General features: G+C 34.1%; 1 protein-coding gene and 1 long non-coding RNA gene across 2 annotated transcripts; both read right to left on the reverse strand.

The window, feature by feature from the left end:
- Positions 1-2,069: 2,069 nt before the first annotated feature.
- LOC128212097 (tenascin-R-like) lies at positions 2,070-4,049 on the reverse strand. Its single transcript, XM_052917355.1, has one exon. The coding sequence runs from the start codon at positions 4,008-4,010 to the stop codon at positions 3,138-3,140; it is 873 nt and encodes a 290-aa protein (XP_052773315.1). The 5' UTR covers positions 4,011-4,049; the 3' UTR covers positions 2,070-3,137.
- A 9,803-nt stretch (positions 4,050-13,852) lies between these two features.
- On the reverse strand, positions 13,853-15,668 carry LOC128212099 (uncharacterized). Its single transcript, XR_008257388.1, has 2 exons — positions 14,895-15,668; positions 13,853-14,426 (listed from the first exon to the last, which is right to left on the reverse strand). It is a non-coding gene; the product is annotated as an uncharacterized LOC128212099 (long non-coding RNA).
- Positions 15,669-20,898: the final 5,230 nt, after the last annotated feature.

Raw genomic sequence — 20,898 nt, forward strand, 5'->3', positions numbered from 1 at the left:
TTTATTTAGTAGTTTTAACACTCACATAGACACCCCTGTACTTGTGCATGCATATCGTGATCCTGACGCTGAGATATCTTCGACACCGCACATCCCATTTTTAGGCATTTTCGCTGTATTTTAGAGTGTAAAATAGCCTTGTATACGAATAAAAACGGTGGCGCCATTACGTCATAGATGCGCCGACGTTGGCGTTACGTAGGAAATTGAGAGTGCTAAATTTCAAGACCAGAACCAACATCCTAGCCCTTTTGGCACCGGAGATTCATCGAGATTTGCATTCCCGTACCGGGTACGTTGAGGGAACGTTGAAATGTACGAACTGTCGCGAAATTTGGTCATACTTTGACGCGTTGGAAACCGGTGACAAGATAACATCCTTGGCACCCCGACAGGTGCATCTTGACGGGTAGAGTGTCCCCTAAATGGAAACCTTGTCCCAGTCGCGGCCTATGCAGGGATGCTGATATATCTTCGACACCGCACATCCCATTATCAGACATTTTTCGCTGCATTTTAGAGTGTAAAGTAGCTTTTTATACGAAATGAAACGGTGGCGAAATTACTTTATAGATGCGCCGTCGTAGGCGTTACGTAGGAAATCGAGAGTGCTAAATTTCAAAACCAGAACTAACATCCTAACCCTTTTGGTACCGGAGATTCATCGATATTTGCATTCCCGTACCGGGTACGTTGTGGAACGTTGAAAAGTACGAACTGTCTCGAAATTTGGTCATATTTTGATGCGTTGTAAACCGGGGCAAAGATATCATCCCGGGCACCCCGACAGGTGCATCTTGAAGGGTAGAGTGTCCCCTAAATGGAAAAGCTGGTCCCAGCCGCGGCAAGTGCCTTGTTGGCGAATGGAAACGGTGATACAATGACGTCAGAGATGCATGGACGTTGCTATAACGTTGACAATCGAGTGTGCTAAATTTCATGACCAGTACGGACCTATTATCATTTGTGGTTCCGGAGATATCGAAGAGATTTGCTGCATCTTCATACATGGTAGGTTTGGGCACGTTGAGAAGTACGAAATGTCGCGAATTTGGTCATACTTTGACGCGTTGGAAACCGGTAACCAAATATCATCCAGGGCACCCCCACAGATGCATCAAGTAGGGAAGATCTTCCCCTAAATGGAAATATTGGTCCCAGCCGTGGCAAGTGCAGGGATGCTGACATATATTCGACATCGCCCACCCCAGTTTTAGGCCTTTTTTGTTCATTTTAGACTATACAATATCCTTGTTGGCGAATGTAAACGGTGGCGCATTGACGTCAGAGATGTGCCGACGGTGGCGTAACGTAGGAAATCGAGTGTGCTAAATTTCAAGTCCAGTACGGACCTAGCATTTGTGGTTCCGAGATATCGTCGAGATTTGACTTCCGTTACAAGTTAGGTTGGGGCACGTTTAAAGTTCGAAATGTCGGGAATCGGGTCATACTTTTACGCGTTGGAAACCGGTGACCAAATATCATCCAGGGCACTCCGACAGATGCATCAAGTAGGGTAGATCTTCCCCTAATTGGAAATATTGGTCCCAGCCGTGGCAAGTGCAGGGATGCTGACATATCTTCGACATCGCCCATCCCAGTTTTAGGCATTTTTCGCTGCATTTTAGAGTATAATTTTTGGCGAATTTAAACGGTGACACAATGAGGTCAGAATTGTGCCGACGGTGACCTAACGTAGGAAATCGAGAGTGCTTAATTTCAAGACCAGTACGGATCTCATAAGCACAGCATTGTTAAGGGATGAAAACGATCACTTCTCGCGTCCATAAATCCATAACCTTGGATGGTTTGAGACGATCGCCAAGATTAGACATTGAACTCTTTCGTGAAGCTATTCATATGCAAATATTTTCAAATCATGGTATGATGGCCGTTATCTTGATTGACTAGTACGATAGCTTACGATGAATCGTTCTGGCGATAAAGATCCACATCTCAGACTAGACTGACTATATTAGGCTGGTTTGCTAACTTTCAGTTAGTAAGACATAAATAATTTTCCATCGTCTGGTAAATATTGTACAAATACAAGTTACAAGAAGACAAAGTCGTGTTTTAGTCTTTGTGTTCAAACATGTAACATCACCAAAATAAGCTCACAGAACCAGGTTTGATTTATCAATACATTATTCGTTGCAAATAAAAAATACCGAAACTTAATAAACGGCCGTGAGAACTTTTGGTTTTTAGAAATGAGTCAGGTTTTCTCTGCTTAAAAATATGTTTTGCTACAGGATGCGTCACAGGGTTGTAAGCACACCGATTGAAAGGTCACAGCTCTCGGACATTATTTCACAGATGTAAACTTTTTGAAATCTTTATAGCATTAATTTTGTTTATTATGTTTGATTGAATAATAAATACCAAGACAACGCGATTCAGAAATTGGCAACACATACGAAAATGGTAACACAAATAATACCAAACTGAAAAATAAATATGCGTTAATGACACAAATCTATGAATTATTATTATTATCAATGTCGATAATAAATACATGAAACCAATCAGTGTTTATTATAATCCGCTAGTGTATTAGTGACATATTAAGAATTCACGATTGATTCTTTAACACCTGTTAATTGAGTTTAAGTACATGCCGAATATTTGCAAGAATTGATATTTTTGAGTTTTCTTCTTATTTGACCTGTCAACACCTTGTATATTGTTGGACTATATGCGTAGCTTTTATATGCCAATTTTGCTGACATTATGCCAAATTCAAATAAGAAGCATATATTCAGATATTTACATTAAACTCTTACTTAAAAACATTTTCCTTGTTGACATTCTCAAAAGGAACAATTTAAAACGGTAAACTGGACTTAATCCATCTGTGTGTTTTTTTTGGGAAAATTATATTTGTAATTAAAACATTTAAAAACAATAGATGTAAAAATCTTTTCTTCTAAAGTTACTGAATTATAATAAAAAAATGGATATAATTTTTATCAACCCTTGTTTACCGAAGTTTACAAGTTCTGGACCTTGGAACATATTCAGGGTTAACGATTGATTTTTGAAAAACGAACAACAGTGAAATAAACAGTACACGTTGGCAAGGTTTGATTTAAACAATTGCCGAAGATTGTTTAACGTGACACGTAAAATACGTTTTAGTTTCGTGGTGCGCGTCGAATTTTCATTTCAGTCATAGAAAGGGAACCATAATGGTCAGTCCAGGTGTACCAGTTCATCCCTTTGCCGAATACTGTATTTCCATAGTCACCGTTCATATTTGCATAATGGCAACTGTTATACCACCATCCTCCTAAAAATCTTTTTGCACAGTCGGTTACACTAGCATCGTTGTCTCGGTCATTTGTTGAAAACTCTCTGTTATCGTGATACGCTAAACTATCCCCTGCGGTGCCATTGTATCCATCCACGTGAAGCGTGTAGTTTCGAGATTCTTTTTCTACCGAAAACCTACTATACTGTGCATAGCGAGTTTCGCCGCCCCACTCCATGTCAATCCTCAACATACAGGGTTCGTCACTACATAAGGAGACAATTTTGTCATTGCCGAGCCAAAAGTTGCCATCCAAGTCTCCAAAGCCATGTTTGTACTCATCCCATGTTTTATTGAAGTCTGAAGCAGACACCCGCCTTTGGAAAACAGTCCATCCTCCATTGTCGGTCTCCATGTCACATCGGACGTCGAATGCAGATGTTTCCGATCCCTCTAGATAGACGGTATATACGCCAGTTTCGATATTTCCCTGCTCCAATACGCCTTGACAATCACCTGGAAATGTCACGGGAGAAGAAGAAGGTGTAGGACCGGCCGTATACTTCGTCCTAGCGATGTACTCGTCCAGCACAGACCTCGTCGCATTTTCAACAATATCCTTCAAATTTTCACAGCAATATGTTTTTGTGTTTGTCACGACGACCTGCTCATTGCTGCTACATTGATCAACGTTGATCAAAACCTTGCAAAAAGTGGAGCCCACAACCACGAGAAAAATGGAAATTCTTAGGAACATGGTGCCTTGTCCGACGCTGAAGATCAACTGAACTATTTTTCGTTTTAATCATATTATGTTGCAGATTTGTTTGTATTATTTTCCTCAATGATTGTTATCAGCACAAAGCTTTTTAACAAGCAAGACTGATATCAATAGGTATGGTAAGGAGTGAATACACGAACGATGAGTTTCAGCTTAAATGGCAAACAATCAATAGGGAAATATAATGTATATATTGGATCGTCAACTACTATTTTGTTGAATATAAAGAAGGCAAACGCAAACCACTAAAGAAATACGGTTTTCACCATTTTAGGAGCTAACACTGCAACAAAATAATAATGTCGGAACTGTAAATGTTGCATCAATAACACCATAAGACCTCTCAATCGGTAGCGCAACTTAAAAGAAATATAGTTGTAAGGTTTAGTACTTCCTTTCATGGTTCATGTGATTTTTTTATTACAACTATTTAATCAAAAAGGCAAAATCAAAACACTAAAGAAATAAGGTTTTCACCATAACACCGTTCAATCGGTAAGCGCACCTGAAAAAATATATTTGTAAGGTAAGTACTTCCTTTAATGTTTCATGTGATTTTGTTTATAATAACTGTTTAATAAATATGTCTCGTTCTAACACAAACCATTACCTTTGTAATACACATGCATATGTGTATTCTAATAGATCATGAAAGATGCGATCGGACCTAGCTGCCAGAATCCAAACTATGAGAACGGAGCCAGACATGAACGAAACAAGAAACCGAACATCGTAATACACACAGATATATACATTACTAATCAAAACACTAAAGAAATAAGGTTTTCACCATAAGACCTCTCAATCGGTAGCGCAACTTAAAAGAAATATAGTTGTAAGGTTTAGTACTTCCTTTCATGGTTCATGTGATTTTTTTTATTACAACTATTTAATCAAAAAGGCAAAATCAAAACACTAAAGAAATAAGGTTTTCACCAAAAGACCTCTCAATCGGTAGCGCAACTTAAAAGAAATATAGTTGTAAGGTTTAGTACTTCCTTTCATGGTTCATGTGATTTTTTTTATTACAACTATTTAATCAAAAAGGCAAAATCAAAACACTAAAGAAATAAGGTTTTCACCATAACACCGTTCAATCGGTAAGCGCACCTGAAAAAATATATTTGTAAGGTAAGTACTTCCTTTAATGTTTCATGTGATTTTGTTTATAATAACTGTTTAATAAATATGTCTCGTTCTAACACAAACCATTACCTTTGTAATACATATGCATATGTGTATTCTAATAGATCATGAAAGATACGATCGGACCTAGCTGCCAGAATCCAAACTATGAGAACGGAGCCAGACATGAACGAAACAAGAAACCGAACATCGTGATACACACAGATATATACATTACTAATATGAACTAAGGCGCTGTAGTCTAAGTTTTATAATTGCATCAAGTAAAGCATACAATCAGTGAAAGGAAAACGTTTGTAATACATACACAAACATGGACGATTATATTGTTTACATTTACATGATATCTTTTTCAAATGTTAAACTTTATTTTTTTTATTTTTAAAGGTGTTTTAATAAGTTCAACAATCGCAACATGTGTACATGTATTGTCTTTATCAATCACTTTATATAAACATTATAACACAAATTAATTTACGTTTATTTTCATAAACAAATGCAGTTAACGTGTTGTGTCATCTCCTAACTTTACAATCAAATCGATGTCAAAGACTCGTCAGTTGTAACTAAAAGTGTAGAAACAATCCACATGAATTAGCCAGAGATGTACCTTAAATTAAACAATTTGGCAAGGTTGTTTACGTACTTCAAAGAATGTTCTTGTAATGAAAGGAAAATTGTTTAGAAATAACCACAATTAGTGAATAATATTCCTAACGAATAAAACAACATTTCTGTCTTAAAAACATGAATATTTCGTCTAACAAATTCATCAGTTTTAGATATAATGAACAGTGACGAAAACTACAGGAACAAACCCGGTTACCAGAATTTGTTCAATGTTACAAAGTTAGTCCTATCATAAACCAAACAAGACAACAACACAGACAGACAAAACACATGAACAACAATATACAGTCGAAACTCGATGGCTCGATATTCTAGGGACCGGCCAAAGTACTTCGAGCCTCGAGAATATCGAGCCAATCGGGATTGCTAACAGAATGTTATATTTTCATTTGTTACATAAAGTCTTGTTTACCTCGTATGTTATTGGCTAAGCTATCTCCGCAAGAGAAGGAAGAGTATTTATTTGGCATAGTTACGCACCCTAAATTTCGTAATATGACTTATTCGATTATTAGAAAATATCATTTTATTTTTTTATTTATAATAAAAATACATTTATGCGAAAACAAGCAATTGTAAACAGCGGGTAACACAAACATAGCTTTAAAGTTATATCAAATGCATAGTAATTTAGGGATGGATAACAATTAGAGACATTACTTAAAGTGATGGCATGTTTATTCAAACTGTTAAACCATTCAAATTCGATAATAATTATAATATCAGTCAAGCAATTTTAATCAATTACCTTGTGCTAAATGAAGCCAATCAAATAAATCAAGGAGTGAGATTCTAAATTGAACCCGCGAAAATGACATCGACACAAGCAACCAAATCAAAGTGTGAAATTCTTGTTTGGGACCGTGAAAACGACTTCGAGCGTGGAGAAATATCGACCCTCAAGATATCAAGCCATCCGATCGAAATTTATATGAACAAAGAGTAAATAAAAATCGGTCCTTTTAATTTGGTTCGAGCCAACGAGAATATCGAGCCATGAGATATCGAGCCAACGAGTTTCGACTGTATATACTAATAAATGGCGTTGTTGTTAACGCCTTGGAACGCTCAGCAAAACATATTAGCTGAACCGCACACTTTTCCCAATAGTTAACAACAACTGCAAAAGTGTAAGCCTTGTCGGAGCCAAAGTTCCAATCTTTGTTATACAGTCATCGTCCAACAAAAACAAAAAATTTGTAAGCCACCTTCAGATTCTGATAGAATAACGATAGCCGTGCAATCACTATAAAATAAGAGAAACAATTTCAACATAAAAACTCCAATACCCATTTAAGTGGTGCCATAGCATTTAAATACATACAATACAAAAAAGAAAGACAAAGATCCACCAAGTATTCATAGAAAGTGATCAATGCAATAAGTTGTGAAAATACTAAATGAAATAAACACCACCAACACTTAACATTACGTACATTATGCGAAATGTCATTGATGAAAAAGGTGGCAGATTCAAAAGCTTGTTGACTTTTGATTCAAATCTTCTATTCAAATGCCAATTATTGTCATATAGTTAATCTTACACATAAACCTAGACTTGTTACGTTATACATGTTTGTACAATGATCTTGTCGCTTTAATAGATAATTTGCATATAACATTGCAGCTTAGTACATTACGATGCTAAAGACAGTTTCATAATCCCAAAACAATGACAGACAACCCATTAATCATGACACAATATATTGAAAATTCACAAACAGTTAACTTAAATATTCACTTCATATTTTGCTACAAATACGTCTTAATTATTTACATTTTTCAAATATTTATATTTTACTTATTCAAGTCATTGCGGAGATGGAGATAGGGCACAAAATTATGTGAAAAATAAAAAATATTGTTTACTCTTTCTATCTGACCAGGATTAAAATACATGTACGTTATAACTACGGCAATCTTAACTTAATTTATGAATCCCTCATGCTAGAGTTCACTTATCTAACTGACCAGTTACGCCAACGTCGTATATCTGAAAACTTTAGAAAAATTCTGCATAACGTCTTTACGCTCATATTCAGGATTTTACACTGTATGTGTCTTTTCATCTTTCGGATACAAATCAACCGTTGAATGATATTTTATTTATTGAAAAAAAAAACACCTGAGATGAATTTAAAACACAAACCAATTATAGTCCTTCTTTAATTTACTTCATTGACACCTCACCATATAGCATGAAGACAGACAACAATTAGACGTACAGTCAAACCACGTTGGCTCGAACTCGCTTGGCTTGACCTCTTCATTGACTCAAGCTGGATGTAAAGGACCGATTTCAATTTACTAAAGGTAAGCATTCCCGCTTGGCTCGAATATTTGGGAGCTTGACGCATATTTGCCGGTCCCTTGGAGTTCGAGCAAACGGAGTTTGGCTGTATTTCAAAATCAATTCGTGACTTAATAATTGTGCTCGATACTGCAATTTAAGTCATCAAAATACACATTATTTGATAATATGTATACGCTGATAGTTTTTGAGCCGTGTAGGAAGAGTTTCAGTTTACATCAGATTGAACAAACGCAATAAACAGGAATATAATGTCAAGTTGTGTATGGACACGCAATGTTTTGGTAATGCTCAAGTTCTTTCGCTATACAATAGGAGAACAAATACACTGCATATTGCAAAAACAAAAATAACAGAAACCAATTGTATAACAGTGAGTTAAGTTGTCCGCTCGTTAGTGTGCACATTAATGTGACTGAACTGTTCATAGAAAATACTTAAAAATTAAACAAATTCTGAACACTATGCCTAGCGTTTACCGAACCAATGATTTTACCAGTTCTATAAAAATTGCTGCAGGTTATTGAATAATATTGCCCATCCACCTTCAAGTCCTGAGAGTCACGTTGCTCAGGGTAGGGACTGCAAAAGGTGAAATGATCGAATTTTGAAAATGAAACGGGGCATAAACAAAGTGGTATGGCTCGTTGTTTCGATACAAATATTGATAAACATCATGCCTATAACGAGTGTACCCACGTTTGGTAAATATTGAGAGGGAGATGATACAGTTAAGGAGAAGACGAGATCCTTTTGTCTGGCCTTGCGCAAATATATATATCATTGCAATGATCTTCAACACAACATGATTGCAGTTTTAAATTAATTCAACTTACGATAGAACATGCATAGTTTTTATTTGACCGAAACAATGATCGAATAGGATTGGCAACTTCTGTTTTTATGCCAATTTGCCATTGGTGTCCCATTTGTATTTGGTTTCCCGGATAGACGTACAAAACTAAAAAAAAACAGGTCGTCACATTTCATTGTGCAAGTTAACAAACAAGTATCGATGAATACTAAGCACAAGGTGATTATTAACCTACTTGAAATCAATGTTTTTGACAACAAAACAAATCAGAAACGCAATGGTGCATGATTGCCGAACTTATCGTGATTGATAAATCATTGGATATAGTATTATTCAAATAAGTATTATAGTGACAAAGTGAACACTGTAATAATGTCTGCTGCATGGTATATATTGATTATGCATGACGTACAGTCAAACGCAAATACTTGGAGGAAGACTTTCGGTTTAAGCAAAATAATGAAACAGGAATATAATGCGAAATCGAATAGACACGCTTTGTTTTATTAACTTCCTTTTTGTAATAACATATGTACAACCTTTGATGACACAGCAACTTTTCATTATATGAGTTCCTGCTACAGATGGTTTAAAATATTACGTAGTGAACATTTGTTACATGTATATGTATTTGAATTCAGCATAAACATTATCTACAGGCTAAGGAACAGGGTTGCAAGCATTTTGCAACTTCAAATATCATGCAATAAAAAATCCTTATTGATTTAATGAAATATATCAAAACAAATACCAATCAGAAATTGAAAATCATATTTATTAAGGCATAAGGAAATGTCAAACATAACATAAATTTCTGTATATGTGGCAAAACAATTTGGAAAGGCGATCCTTCGAAAGTATTAACTACACACAAAGTTTGAACATAGCAGTTTCAGTCGACGTCCCCTACCAACGCCAGTTTTCTAAGAATTCATTTCATTTGAGCTGATATATGTTTATTCTTACAATATTTCAAAGATGTTAATTACAATGTAAGATTCGTAAACAAATATAGTGTTATACTAGTTTAAATACATTTCTGTACATGCCATATATGTATGAATAAGCTGCAATATTTGAATGTATGATAAGGTTCAACCACATAGAGGATTATTGTTTGTTACAGTACAGGATAAACAATACTATTCACTGAGTGAGCACCTAAAGTTACATTTTACGAGTTAAATATGTTCATTGTGTGTTCACGACGTAACAATTTTTGCAATCTGACACTGAAACAAATTATGTTCCTTTTTGTCATGCTTACAATCAATAAAAAACAATACTAAATCAAACTTTAAGTGGAAAATCGTAGCAAAATTAGGTAAATAATATCTTAATCGGAAATGACGTCTTTGATTATTCTTCCCGTTTTCGATCATTCAGAGTTTTATTTTCATCGTTAATTTATCAATGTCATATTAGGAATCCATTACTGTTTGTTCAAAACACCTGTTAAAGGATTTGAACACTTGTTGAATACTAGGAATACATCTGTTTATCTTCTTATCCAATCTTCCAGAGCCTTCCATTTGTTCAGGTTTATACTACTTAACAAAAGTGAAATACTGTTGGATTATATGGGTAACTTTAAATATGAAGATGATTGCAAGATGACATATGAGATATAGACGAAAACGTGCAGATACAAACAAATATTTCACTTATATTTTGCTCGTAAACATTGCTTTTTTTATCATTCTAAAAAGAGGTAATTTAAAAAGTTGAAATAGATGCTATGTATTAGTGTTATATTTGGAAATATTAGTTATCAGTACATTGGAAAAAGTACAAATCAACACTGCCCTTTCTGATATTAGTGAAAAAACATAACAACATCCATAAACAATGTGTTAACTCTTGCATGCAAATGGATATTTTGGACAAGCGAATATATGTGTTGTTCATGATTGTTACCTAAGGCAACCGTGTGTCATCACTTCAAAGGCCTTACGGCAGCAGCAGGTTTTCTGTCTCGACATATTTAAAGTACGGCATACGCTATTCCACAAGGTGTGACTGTTACAGTCTGTGACTATGGGATTGATGCGGCGGGCCTATAATTGCTATTAGTCGTAGATAGTTTAGACCCCACAAATATTGCGGCCCTTATTGTTTTCCATAGCACACATTGATTTTGAAATTCATTGCTAAAACCGTATTTACTGCCTTGACACCTTTCAGGTACTTGGACCGTAGTTAACACACGTCTTATAATTTAATTAAGGTAAGAAATATAATGAAAACCATATGTTGTTGACCTTTAACGAAACTTAAACTGGACTGTACATTGAATGATATCCGATATCACGCTCTAGTCCGTTTCCTGGCTTGAAACCAGTACTGGTCTCCATTTTGAGAAACAGTGTTGGATACCTTGGTTGGATGTGGAACCTACAGTGTCTTGAGTGCGTGAGGGACACATATACTACTTAATCTCTTTCACTCTGAACAAGTTGCATTTGTGTAAAAAGTAAGAATATAAATTGCTCAATTGACATGCTCCCATTTGGTGTAACTTAATAATTCATGATTTCAAAAAGGATATAAGTTATAATATTTATATAAATTGTATGGCTGATATCTTGCGATTGATGAAAATTGTACTTAACAGTTTCATCTCCCTAACAATATTTTAAACCTTTGCAAGATTTATTTATCAAGATATGTTGTTAAACTATTTTTATTACATCAAAAAGTATATTTTCACACACGTTGACCTTTATTTAAGTTTCTGAATATGAAACTCTTAGCTCTTGATATCATACTTTCAGGGGAAATACTTTTTTGGAGATCGGCAGTCATTTAAACACTTACATTTTGAATCAGTGTCAATGACTGGCATTCAGGACATTATGTTTGAATCTTTACGCTTATGGTTAATAATTGGCTGATTATCAGTTGTCTGACCGTCATTCATTACAGGGCATAGAGCTTTAAACAATAGGCCCGTATGTTGTTTTAAAAAAGGTGTACATTTGGGGTAGTATACGCAAGGACAAAAGCATGCATAATTTTCATCTTAATTGGTCTCCTGAAGTTTAATGGAAGATTGTCGCTGTTTTGTGTCTAATAGCTTAACTGCAGTTTATCGGCTATATTTTATCGTCATCGATGTGGTGCAAAATCAACATACTTGCGGGTTTGATCGAACAGTGACGACAGTTCTTTCTATATTTTTTAACGGAAACGACATAAGTAATGAATAACAATTGCTACTAGATTAATCATTGCCAGATTCTAGTTAAGTTTTATGATCGATGAAAAGCAAAAACGATTACATGAAACACCAAATACAAACACTTTTGTGATCCGTTCAAACAAAATAATCGCGTTTCCTTGCTTATCCAAAAGTTTTTTTTATTGCATAATTGTTATACCATGTGTATCTCATATTTTTCGTTTAACGGATCGCCCATATCCTAGACTGGTTTCAACTCATTATTCGTCGTGTTGTTCACAATTAAAATGTTTGGATTAAACTTAAAGTATCAGAAATTGCATGATCCAATTGAACTCAATTATCTATTTCAACCCTCAAGTCAAAGGCTTAACGTAAGTCCTAGGGAAAGATGTAATGCCCAAAAGCTCTCCCTAAACTGTATTAACCTGCATACGCCTATGTTTATACATATACGTAATATGAGTTTAACCGGTATTTACGTAGTCTGTTTAACAAAAACAACCCATCGAATCGAGGAAGGCGTCGATTTGTTTTGTTTTGTCCAGGGCTTTCAAATGTTTCAATAATTTACATTGGTTAAATGTTCATTAATATCGGCTAGATATCAGTCAGATAGGGAGCAAGCTTGTCACTTTCAGGAAAGATCGAAGTGTGAATAAACAGCATGCACATATAGTTTCTGTAAAAACTTCAAACGTTGACCAATTTCATATAAAATGAAAAACAATAAATATTAGGGAGAGTAACGATGGCAAGTTATGAAGGCAAGGCTCGTTTCAAAACTACTTTGAGAAATAATGCCCTTACAAATTATGCCTAGTTCATTATAAATTAGCACAGCAATGGCAAACTAAGAAAACAATCTATTCTTGCGCAATTTACTTAAAACTACATTATACAATTTCCTATAGGATTATTCGAGCCGAACGCCAAGACAAGACATTAAATTCATCCTTGGGATTATACACTTACAAACAGTTTCCAATTATGGTATGGTAGGCTTTTTTATTGATATGTACGATAGCGGACGATGGATTGTTGGTAAAATTGCGATATTAAAGGGCCAAAACTCAGACATGTGATACAGAATATATTAGACTTGTTTGGCAACTGTATGTGAGTTTGTTTATAAATGTGTTTTTCATCTTCTGGTAAAGATATTATACAAAATGTTGCTAGAACATGTAATCGTGTCTTAATCTTTGTGTTAAAACATTCAACATCATCACAATAAGCTCTCAGAACAAAGTTTGATCTATCAATACATTATTCGTTGCATATTTTTTGAAACTCGATTAATGGTTCTGAGAACTTTCGTTATTTAAAAATGATTCAGGTTTTTACTGTTTCAAAATACGTTTAACTACAGGATGCGTAACAGGGTTGCAAGGTTGAAAGGTCACATCTTTCCTATTTCACAGATGTAAAGGTTTTGAAATATTTACAACCTTGCTGCAGTTTATCATGATTGATTGAATAAAATAACAATACAAGGCAAATCAGAAATTGAAACACATATTGTATGTAGGTATACATATGTCTTATGTAGCATGTATTTCTATATAAATGACGATGTGTTTTGGAAAGGTGATCCGGTGATCCGTTAAAAGTACAAACTACATCAAAAAAAATCGGACATAGCAGTTTCAACGCCCCCTGGCGCCGCACTAAGCGGTTATTTTTCCCAAGAGTCCAGCTGACATATCCCCGACGGACCAGACAATAACCAACCCTATGTTAAAATATATTTATTAAAAGCGTGAACATATTAAGTACATTCATTTAAACTGACATAAGCTTAATAATACAAGTTTTCAAACATGTGTTTTACATTCACAATTATAATGTTGTTGGTGTTATAGGAGCTTTACATTTATGCACAAGATATGTCTGCAAATAAAAATGCACTACTTCTTTAAAAGAATGATAAGGTCCTCACACATGGAGGATATATTTTGCACTTTTGCACTGTACAACTTTATTTTTCCCTTTTTCCCCCTTTTTTGCTAAATGGTTCAGATAGTAAGCACCTACACACATAGTACCACTATGAATAATTGAAATTATGATAAACAAAAATCAAATAACACGCAATTGTATTTGTAAAAGTAATATCTTTAAATCATTGTTACCAATCAGAGTTTATTATTGTCCGCTAGTCTATTTTTGACATATTAAGATTTTACAATTCGAATGATTAACACCAATTAATGGATATTAAGTATATCTTGAATACTCGATATATTTGATACATTTAGCTTCCTATTCGATCTTCAAGCGCCTTGTCATTGTTGACGATCAAACTACCTGAAAAATTAAAAAAAAAAATGTTGGATTATATGCGTAACTGTAATATGAAAATTTTGCTGACATGTTGACGTATTCAAATCAGAAACAAATGTACAGATATATATTAGACGTTCACTTGAAAACATTTCCTTTGTTGTCATTCTAAGAGGAAACATTTTAACATGATAAACTGGAATTGATCTTTTTGGTGATTTTTTTTGTAAATTAAAGTGTAATAAAAACGTTGAAAAAAATCGTCATTAAAACTGTTCTTTTAAAGTAACTGAATTATCATACCACTGTTGTGTATCATTTTTTTATTAACCCTTGTATGCCGAAGCAGTTGTTTGAGAAGTTATGGAAAATATCCAGTGGCAATGACTGTACATTTAATAACAATTTTGAAAATAACAGTAAAAATAACAGAACATTTAGACAATGTTTTATTTAAACAATTGCCGATTATTTACGCGACACGTTAAATACCTTTTAGTTATGTGGTGCCCGTCGAATTTTCATTTCAGTCATTGAAAGATAATGTATGCTTTCAGGCCAGGTGATCCACTTAATTCCTTTGGTAGTTACGTTACTTCCGTACAACCCGTTAAGATTTGACTTATAGTATCCTTTATACCACCATGCTCCCGAAGATATCTCTGCACAGTTTCTCTCACTAGCATCGTTGTCTCGGTCGTTTGTTGAAAACTCATAGTTATCGTGAAACGCCAGACTATCCCTTGCAGTACCACTGAATCCATCACGTGAAGCCTGTAGTTTTGTGATTCATCTTCTACCGAAAAACTGCTGTACTGTGCATAGCGAGTATCGTCGCCCAACTCCATGTCAATCCTCAACTCAAATTGCTCGTCGTTACATAAGGAGACAATTTTGTCATTGCCGAGCCAAAAATTGCCATCTAAGTCTCCAAAGCCATGTTTGTACTCATCCCATGTTTTATAGAAGTCTGAAGCAGACACCCGCCTGCTCCCTGCTCCAATACGCCTTGACCTGGAAATGTCACGGGAGAAGAAGAAGGTGTAGGACTGGCCGTATACTGCGTCCTGGCGATGTACTCGTCCAGCACAGACCTCGTCCCATTTTCAACAATATCCTTCAAATTTTCACAGCAACATGTTTTTTGTGTTTGTCACGACGACCTGTTCATTTCTGCCTCATTGATCAACGTTGATCACAACCTGGCAAAAAGCGGAGCTCAAAACCAAGAGATAAAATACAATCTGTAAGAACATTGTACCTTGCCCGTCGCTGAAGATCAACTGAATTACTTTTTTTCTGTTCTTATCGTTTTATGTTGTAGAACAAAAGAATGTTTGATAATTATTTTCCTCCATTACTGGTATCAGTACATTTTTTTAACATGCAAGACTGATAGCAATGAATATTGTGAGGAGTAAATACACGAAGGAAGAGTTTCAGCTTAAATGAAAAACAATCAACAGGGAAATATAATGTATATAATATTTTTTTCAATTACTTTTTTGTCTGATATAGACAATGCAAAGACAAAAAACTAAAGAAATAAGGCTGTCACTATTTTGGGAGCTGAAATTGCAGTCGGTACCGTAAATAATGCACCAATAACAACATAAGACCTTTTAATCGGTAGCGCACCCGAAAAGAAGAATATTTGTAACGTTTAGTACTTTCTTTAATCACAAAATCATTATTTTTGGAATACATGTATAGATGTGATTTACTCGTAATAAAACTCAAAAATAGGAAAATGTGTACTGAAATAAATAAATTTGCAAAATTGTTAAACTATTGAATTTGAAAAAAAAAACACACTTATGAGTGTAAGCTTTATACAAAAATATTGTTGAACCTTACTTTAAAGTAAGTTGAAAATACATTTAAAGATATCATTCATGAAAAAATGTAGATAAAACAAGGTAGTAGAAGACGTATTAATTTTTGCCATATTGCGCATTTTCTTGAGCTGACAATAAAACACAGGAAATGACATTGTAGGTCTATGTCGTGTGATTTATCAGCTCTGTTTTACGAGATAGATATTTTGGTTACAAAAATTGTAAACTCTTGAAAAAGAAACTCTGTTTAGACTTTGTCAATATTTAATGGTATCAGAAATAAAGTAAAAAATATCAAAGTAAGATCTTAGCTGATGGGTTTGTCCTGTCATTATAGCAAACAGCTTTACATAGGAAATGGAGCTGCCGTACACCATTGGTAAATTAGAGAAGATTTGCGCTTTGAATTGGACCGTTGTTAAATTGTTATAAACAGGATTTCTACCTGTTATTTCATTGTACTGTTGTATTTTTTGGATCTATAATACTCAATGCAACATATCAAGACAACACAAATAGTTTGGAGTACAAATTGTAATATGTTTGACATGTAGCAAATTCTAATCGATTAAAAGACCCAGCTTTGAAGTAATAGTAGTTTAACCATTTTGATAAATATTTACACTTTGTCAATAATGCCAAGCAAATCATCTGATATAAACAGAAATGGAAAATGTACGCACATGTATATCATTATATATCAAACATTAATCCATTAACAATCGTCTTCTAAAATGCTGTCCGTAGTATGCAAACAATAATTTTCCTTTCCGAAAAAATACTCTGACAATCTTCATAAAATGAACTTAAGGATAACATAAATATGAATGCACTGTCCACAATATGTAACTTTGAATTTATTATAGAATCAATTTCTTGAAAGTAACAAAACAACGATGTTTTCATTATTATTATGCCCGGCTCAATAATATTGATATTATTTTGACACACACACATACGCACACGCACACACACACACACACACACACACACACACACACACACACACACACGCACACGTTGCCATGTGTTATTAAAATAATGTCAATTGTCTGCTATGTTGTTATATTTTCCAGTCCGACTTAGACTGAGTCCGGTAGTTCTTCATCATCGTGGCCATGTTGAATGCCTTTCGCACAATATGGATTTTGAAAAGTACTCTGACTAATCTGGGGTTATTATTTGGGTATCTTGGAGTCTAAACTTGGAAATCATTAAGCAGAAGCTAGCATGTGTGAGTGTGTGAGCTTATAGTCATAGACGGGCTTTAAGATATTATATTTGTTAAAAAACAACTAGATGTTAAAGATCTTTTTACAAAGTCCCTGATATCGCTCATAACGTTATTGTTGACTCCATGTATATTTGCAGACAATTGCTGTTGTTTGATATAATACAATACATATTAGATGCCATGGAGGGTGATAGCATATAATGTTAACCCTCGAGGCATAAATGTCCATTAACGTTATTGGGTTAACATTATATTAATATTGACTGCCTTGAAAGTGCGTATTGTTTTTTAAATGCAATTCTTCTTTATTTCTTTTATTGTTTCTTGTATTCTTTTTTTCCTCCTGGTTTGTAAAATGGTTCTTTCATAATAAGACTATATATAGACAATGTTTAATGGTTGGCGTTGAATAACTCTACGAACCCTTTTAAGAGCTTCCATTTTGCTTCGGCTTGATTCATTTGTTTGAAGGTTGTATCAGGGCATTGACTTCTGAAAATTACTTTATCAGTTAATACGTTTTTTCCTCATTTCTTTAAGTTCGTTGCTTGTTTCTCTTTCTCCGTTGCATGTTGTGGTCGTAACACAATGTTATGACATAATGACATATAGCACAACTAATTTATGTGAGATAGACACCAATTTTACAGTTGTAGCTTTAAAAACAACGCTTGGTCGGGTTGGTAACGAAATTAGTTTGAACAATTATGCTCTTACGACCGAAATGACAGTTAAACCACTGCTGAAGTTTGAGAACGGATAAATCTAAGTTGACAATTGATTTCAAGTTTTACAGCATAACTAAAATATGTGTCGGACGAAAGGGTAGTTTCCCGTGTTAAACATAAATGCATTTCAAATTTCTTTGCAATTATTGTAAAATTATTGTGTAATCATAGACACAGTTAATATTATAATTCATCAACTGGAACAGTGCTTCCTAATATCAAGTATTGTTTTTCCATCTGCTTGGACAGGGGTTTATTTTTATGTTAAGGTATTCATTTAATGAATGCTATTTATAATGTGATTATCATTTGAGTGATTCAGAAAATATTAGAAATAAAGTTAAGTTTAGAGACAAAGACACGTTATCCATTATCTATTTTGTTGATATTTGAACTTTGGAAGATCAATAACGTTATAACATATTTGATTTCGAGCTAAAAATGCCCTTTTGCTACAAGTTTTACAAATATTATTGGCAATATCAGCAACACAAAAGCCTTTGGCAACGTACAGTTGTCATAATTACAGATATAACATTGTCAGAAAAATGAGAGTTTTCAGACTTTTTCCTGAAAAAAATATATCAAAAAATATATTTCGCTAAGAGTTATTTTCAAGAATTAATTTGCTTGAAATCATTTTTGACCCCAGTGCAAAATACTGTGAAAAAAAGCGTTTGTGTAAATGCTCTGTCTTTCACCATAATTAGCTCACAGTACCAAGTGAATTAAATCAATGCATCGGAGATTGCAACTTTTAATTTTAAGAAAACCTGAAAAGCGGCCCTGAAAATCGTTTTTATTCAAGGTCGGTGGTTTGATACACTACAAGTCATGTTATTTGTTTCCCAACAAAATCCAATATTGTTTTGAATAACATAGATGCAATAATGCAAACATAGTAAGGTGAGGCATTTGTATTTCTTGCTCTAGTTCTATATTGTACAGATTCTTAATCATTTGTAAAAAAATTTGTTCAATATTGCATTTCATGTTTCATGTATTTAAATCACCTATATTTGGCTAAAATGTATTGGTATTACCTTAACCTTTTTACAAAAGGAGAGGTGAAAAGAAAGACAAGCAATAAGAAAATTTAGAAGATAAACGATGATAAGCTATAATAGTCATAACAGTACTAGTAGTGCGGACAATTCTGTAAACTTTTAAGTTATAGTATGAATATGAATATTGACTTACTATGCTAATTGTTGAAAGCCTAGAATTTGCACTGATATATAAAATGGTTTAAGTAAACTAGACTTAAGAGCAAAGCGTTTCCAGACAAAATTGTTACAACGCAATGTTCTAGTATGTATGCGGATTTTATATTGTCTGCAAGTATGATATATTAGAAAATCCTAACTAATAGAGTCCGAGTAATACCAGCTAATGCAGAGAGCAATACAAAGGAACTCACTGTACGTCTTTGAACGTTTTTCGGTATGTGTTGATATGACTCCGTAGGAAATTAAACCATTTTTCTCCGTGCCAAAACCTTATTAAAATATACTTATCGTACACGTTGAATCCTATGGTTTATAAAATTTCTCAAAATTGTCCCGCATTGCCTCCATTTTGTTATTTTATCTGTTAAATTTGGTAAATACAATACGGTTCGTGGTACACCTCCTATTTGTATTAAAATCAGGTTTGGTCAAATACAAGTACTTTGAGGAAGACTTTCGGTTAAAACACATATAGTAAGCAGGAATATAATGAGATGTCGCACAGAAGTGTTTAATTGTTTAAAAAATGTGGCCATGACGCATACATTGCTTTTTTACTACTCAATTTCATATGTGCGTATGAATGGCTTTAACCGGTAGTTTCAAATTATGCTTAAGAAATTAAAGTTCGCTCAAAGGTTCTAACTTTTAAACATATAATATACATATTCATTGAGATTTAACATCGGATGTCACTTTGTAGAAAAACTGTTTCAAAAATCAACTTGCTCAGGCAACAAATTAATCTAACAAACGACTTGCCTAGCTTGTTTAATTCAAAGTGATGGAAATCCATCCTTTATTAGAACATTTTAAATTATATAATAGGCAGAACTATATTAATTTATCTTAAAAACTATTCCAATCGTATCAAAAATAATTTCTGTATATTTCTTGGGCTCAAATATCTGACACATGTTTTACGCTGTTAAATTAAAAAGAACAGACTCTTCTTGGACATTAAGTGGAATAAGTGGAATAATTGGTGGTTTGGTTTAAACCTGACCTAGTTTGAAATATTATGACCCTATATAGTGTAGCCTACAATAGAGGTAGAAATGAAACACGTCCGAGTAAATATAGCCGTTATTATTGTATCCATGGTTGGCGATAATGGGTTTGGAAATGCTCAGGTATGAAATTAAACAAGGTACCTTTGATCGAACTTTGAAATATAAATAGCCATAACTCAGGTGTGACTGATGAGACATGACTGATGGCTTTCGGAAAGAAGTATTATGTATGGATTGTACTACAGCTTGGTCGATGTTGGATGGGAAATGGTACAGTTCGAGAGCAGAATATATCGTGTTTTGTCTTTGTATCAAACATACTCCTCAATACTGCCTGTCATTATTATCAGCTCGCAGCACTTATACATGCGTTAAAAGCTGAAGCTACTAATTTTAAAGAAATTATTAAAACGGCTATAGAATAATTAACAACATGGAATGGAGCAAGTATGAA

Source organism: Mya arenaria, chromosome 12, assembly GCF_026914265.1.
Source record: "Mya arenaria isolate MELC-2E11 chromosome 12, ASM2691426v1".
Taxonomy (NCBI): Eukaryota; Metazoa; Mollusca; class Bivalvia; order Myida; family Myidae; genus Mya; species Mya arenaria.

What these genes read in the sequence shown, in the direction of transcription:
- LOC128212097 (XM_052917355.1), bottom strand. Translation starts at nt 4,010, where the DNA reads ATGTTCCTAAGAATTTCCATTTTTCTCGTGGTTGTGGGCTCCACTTTT.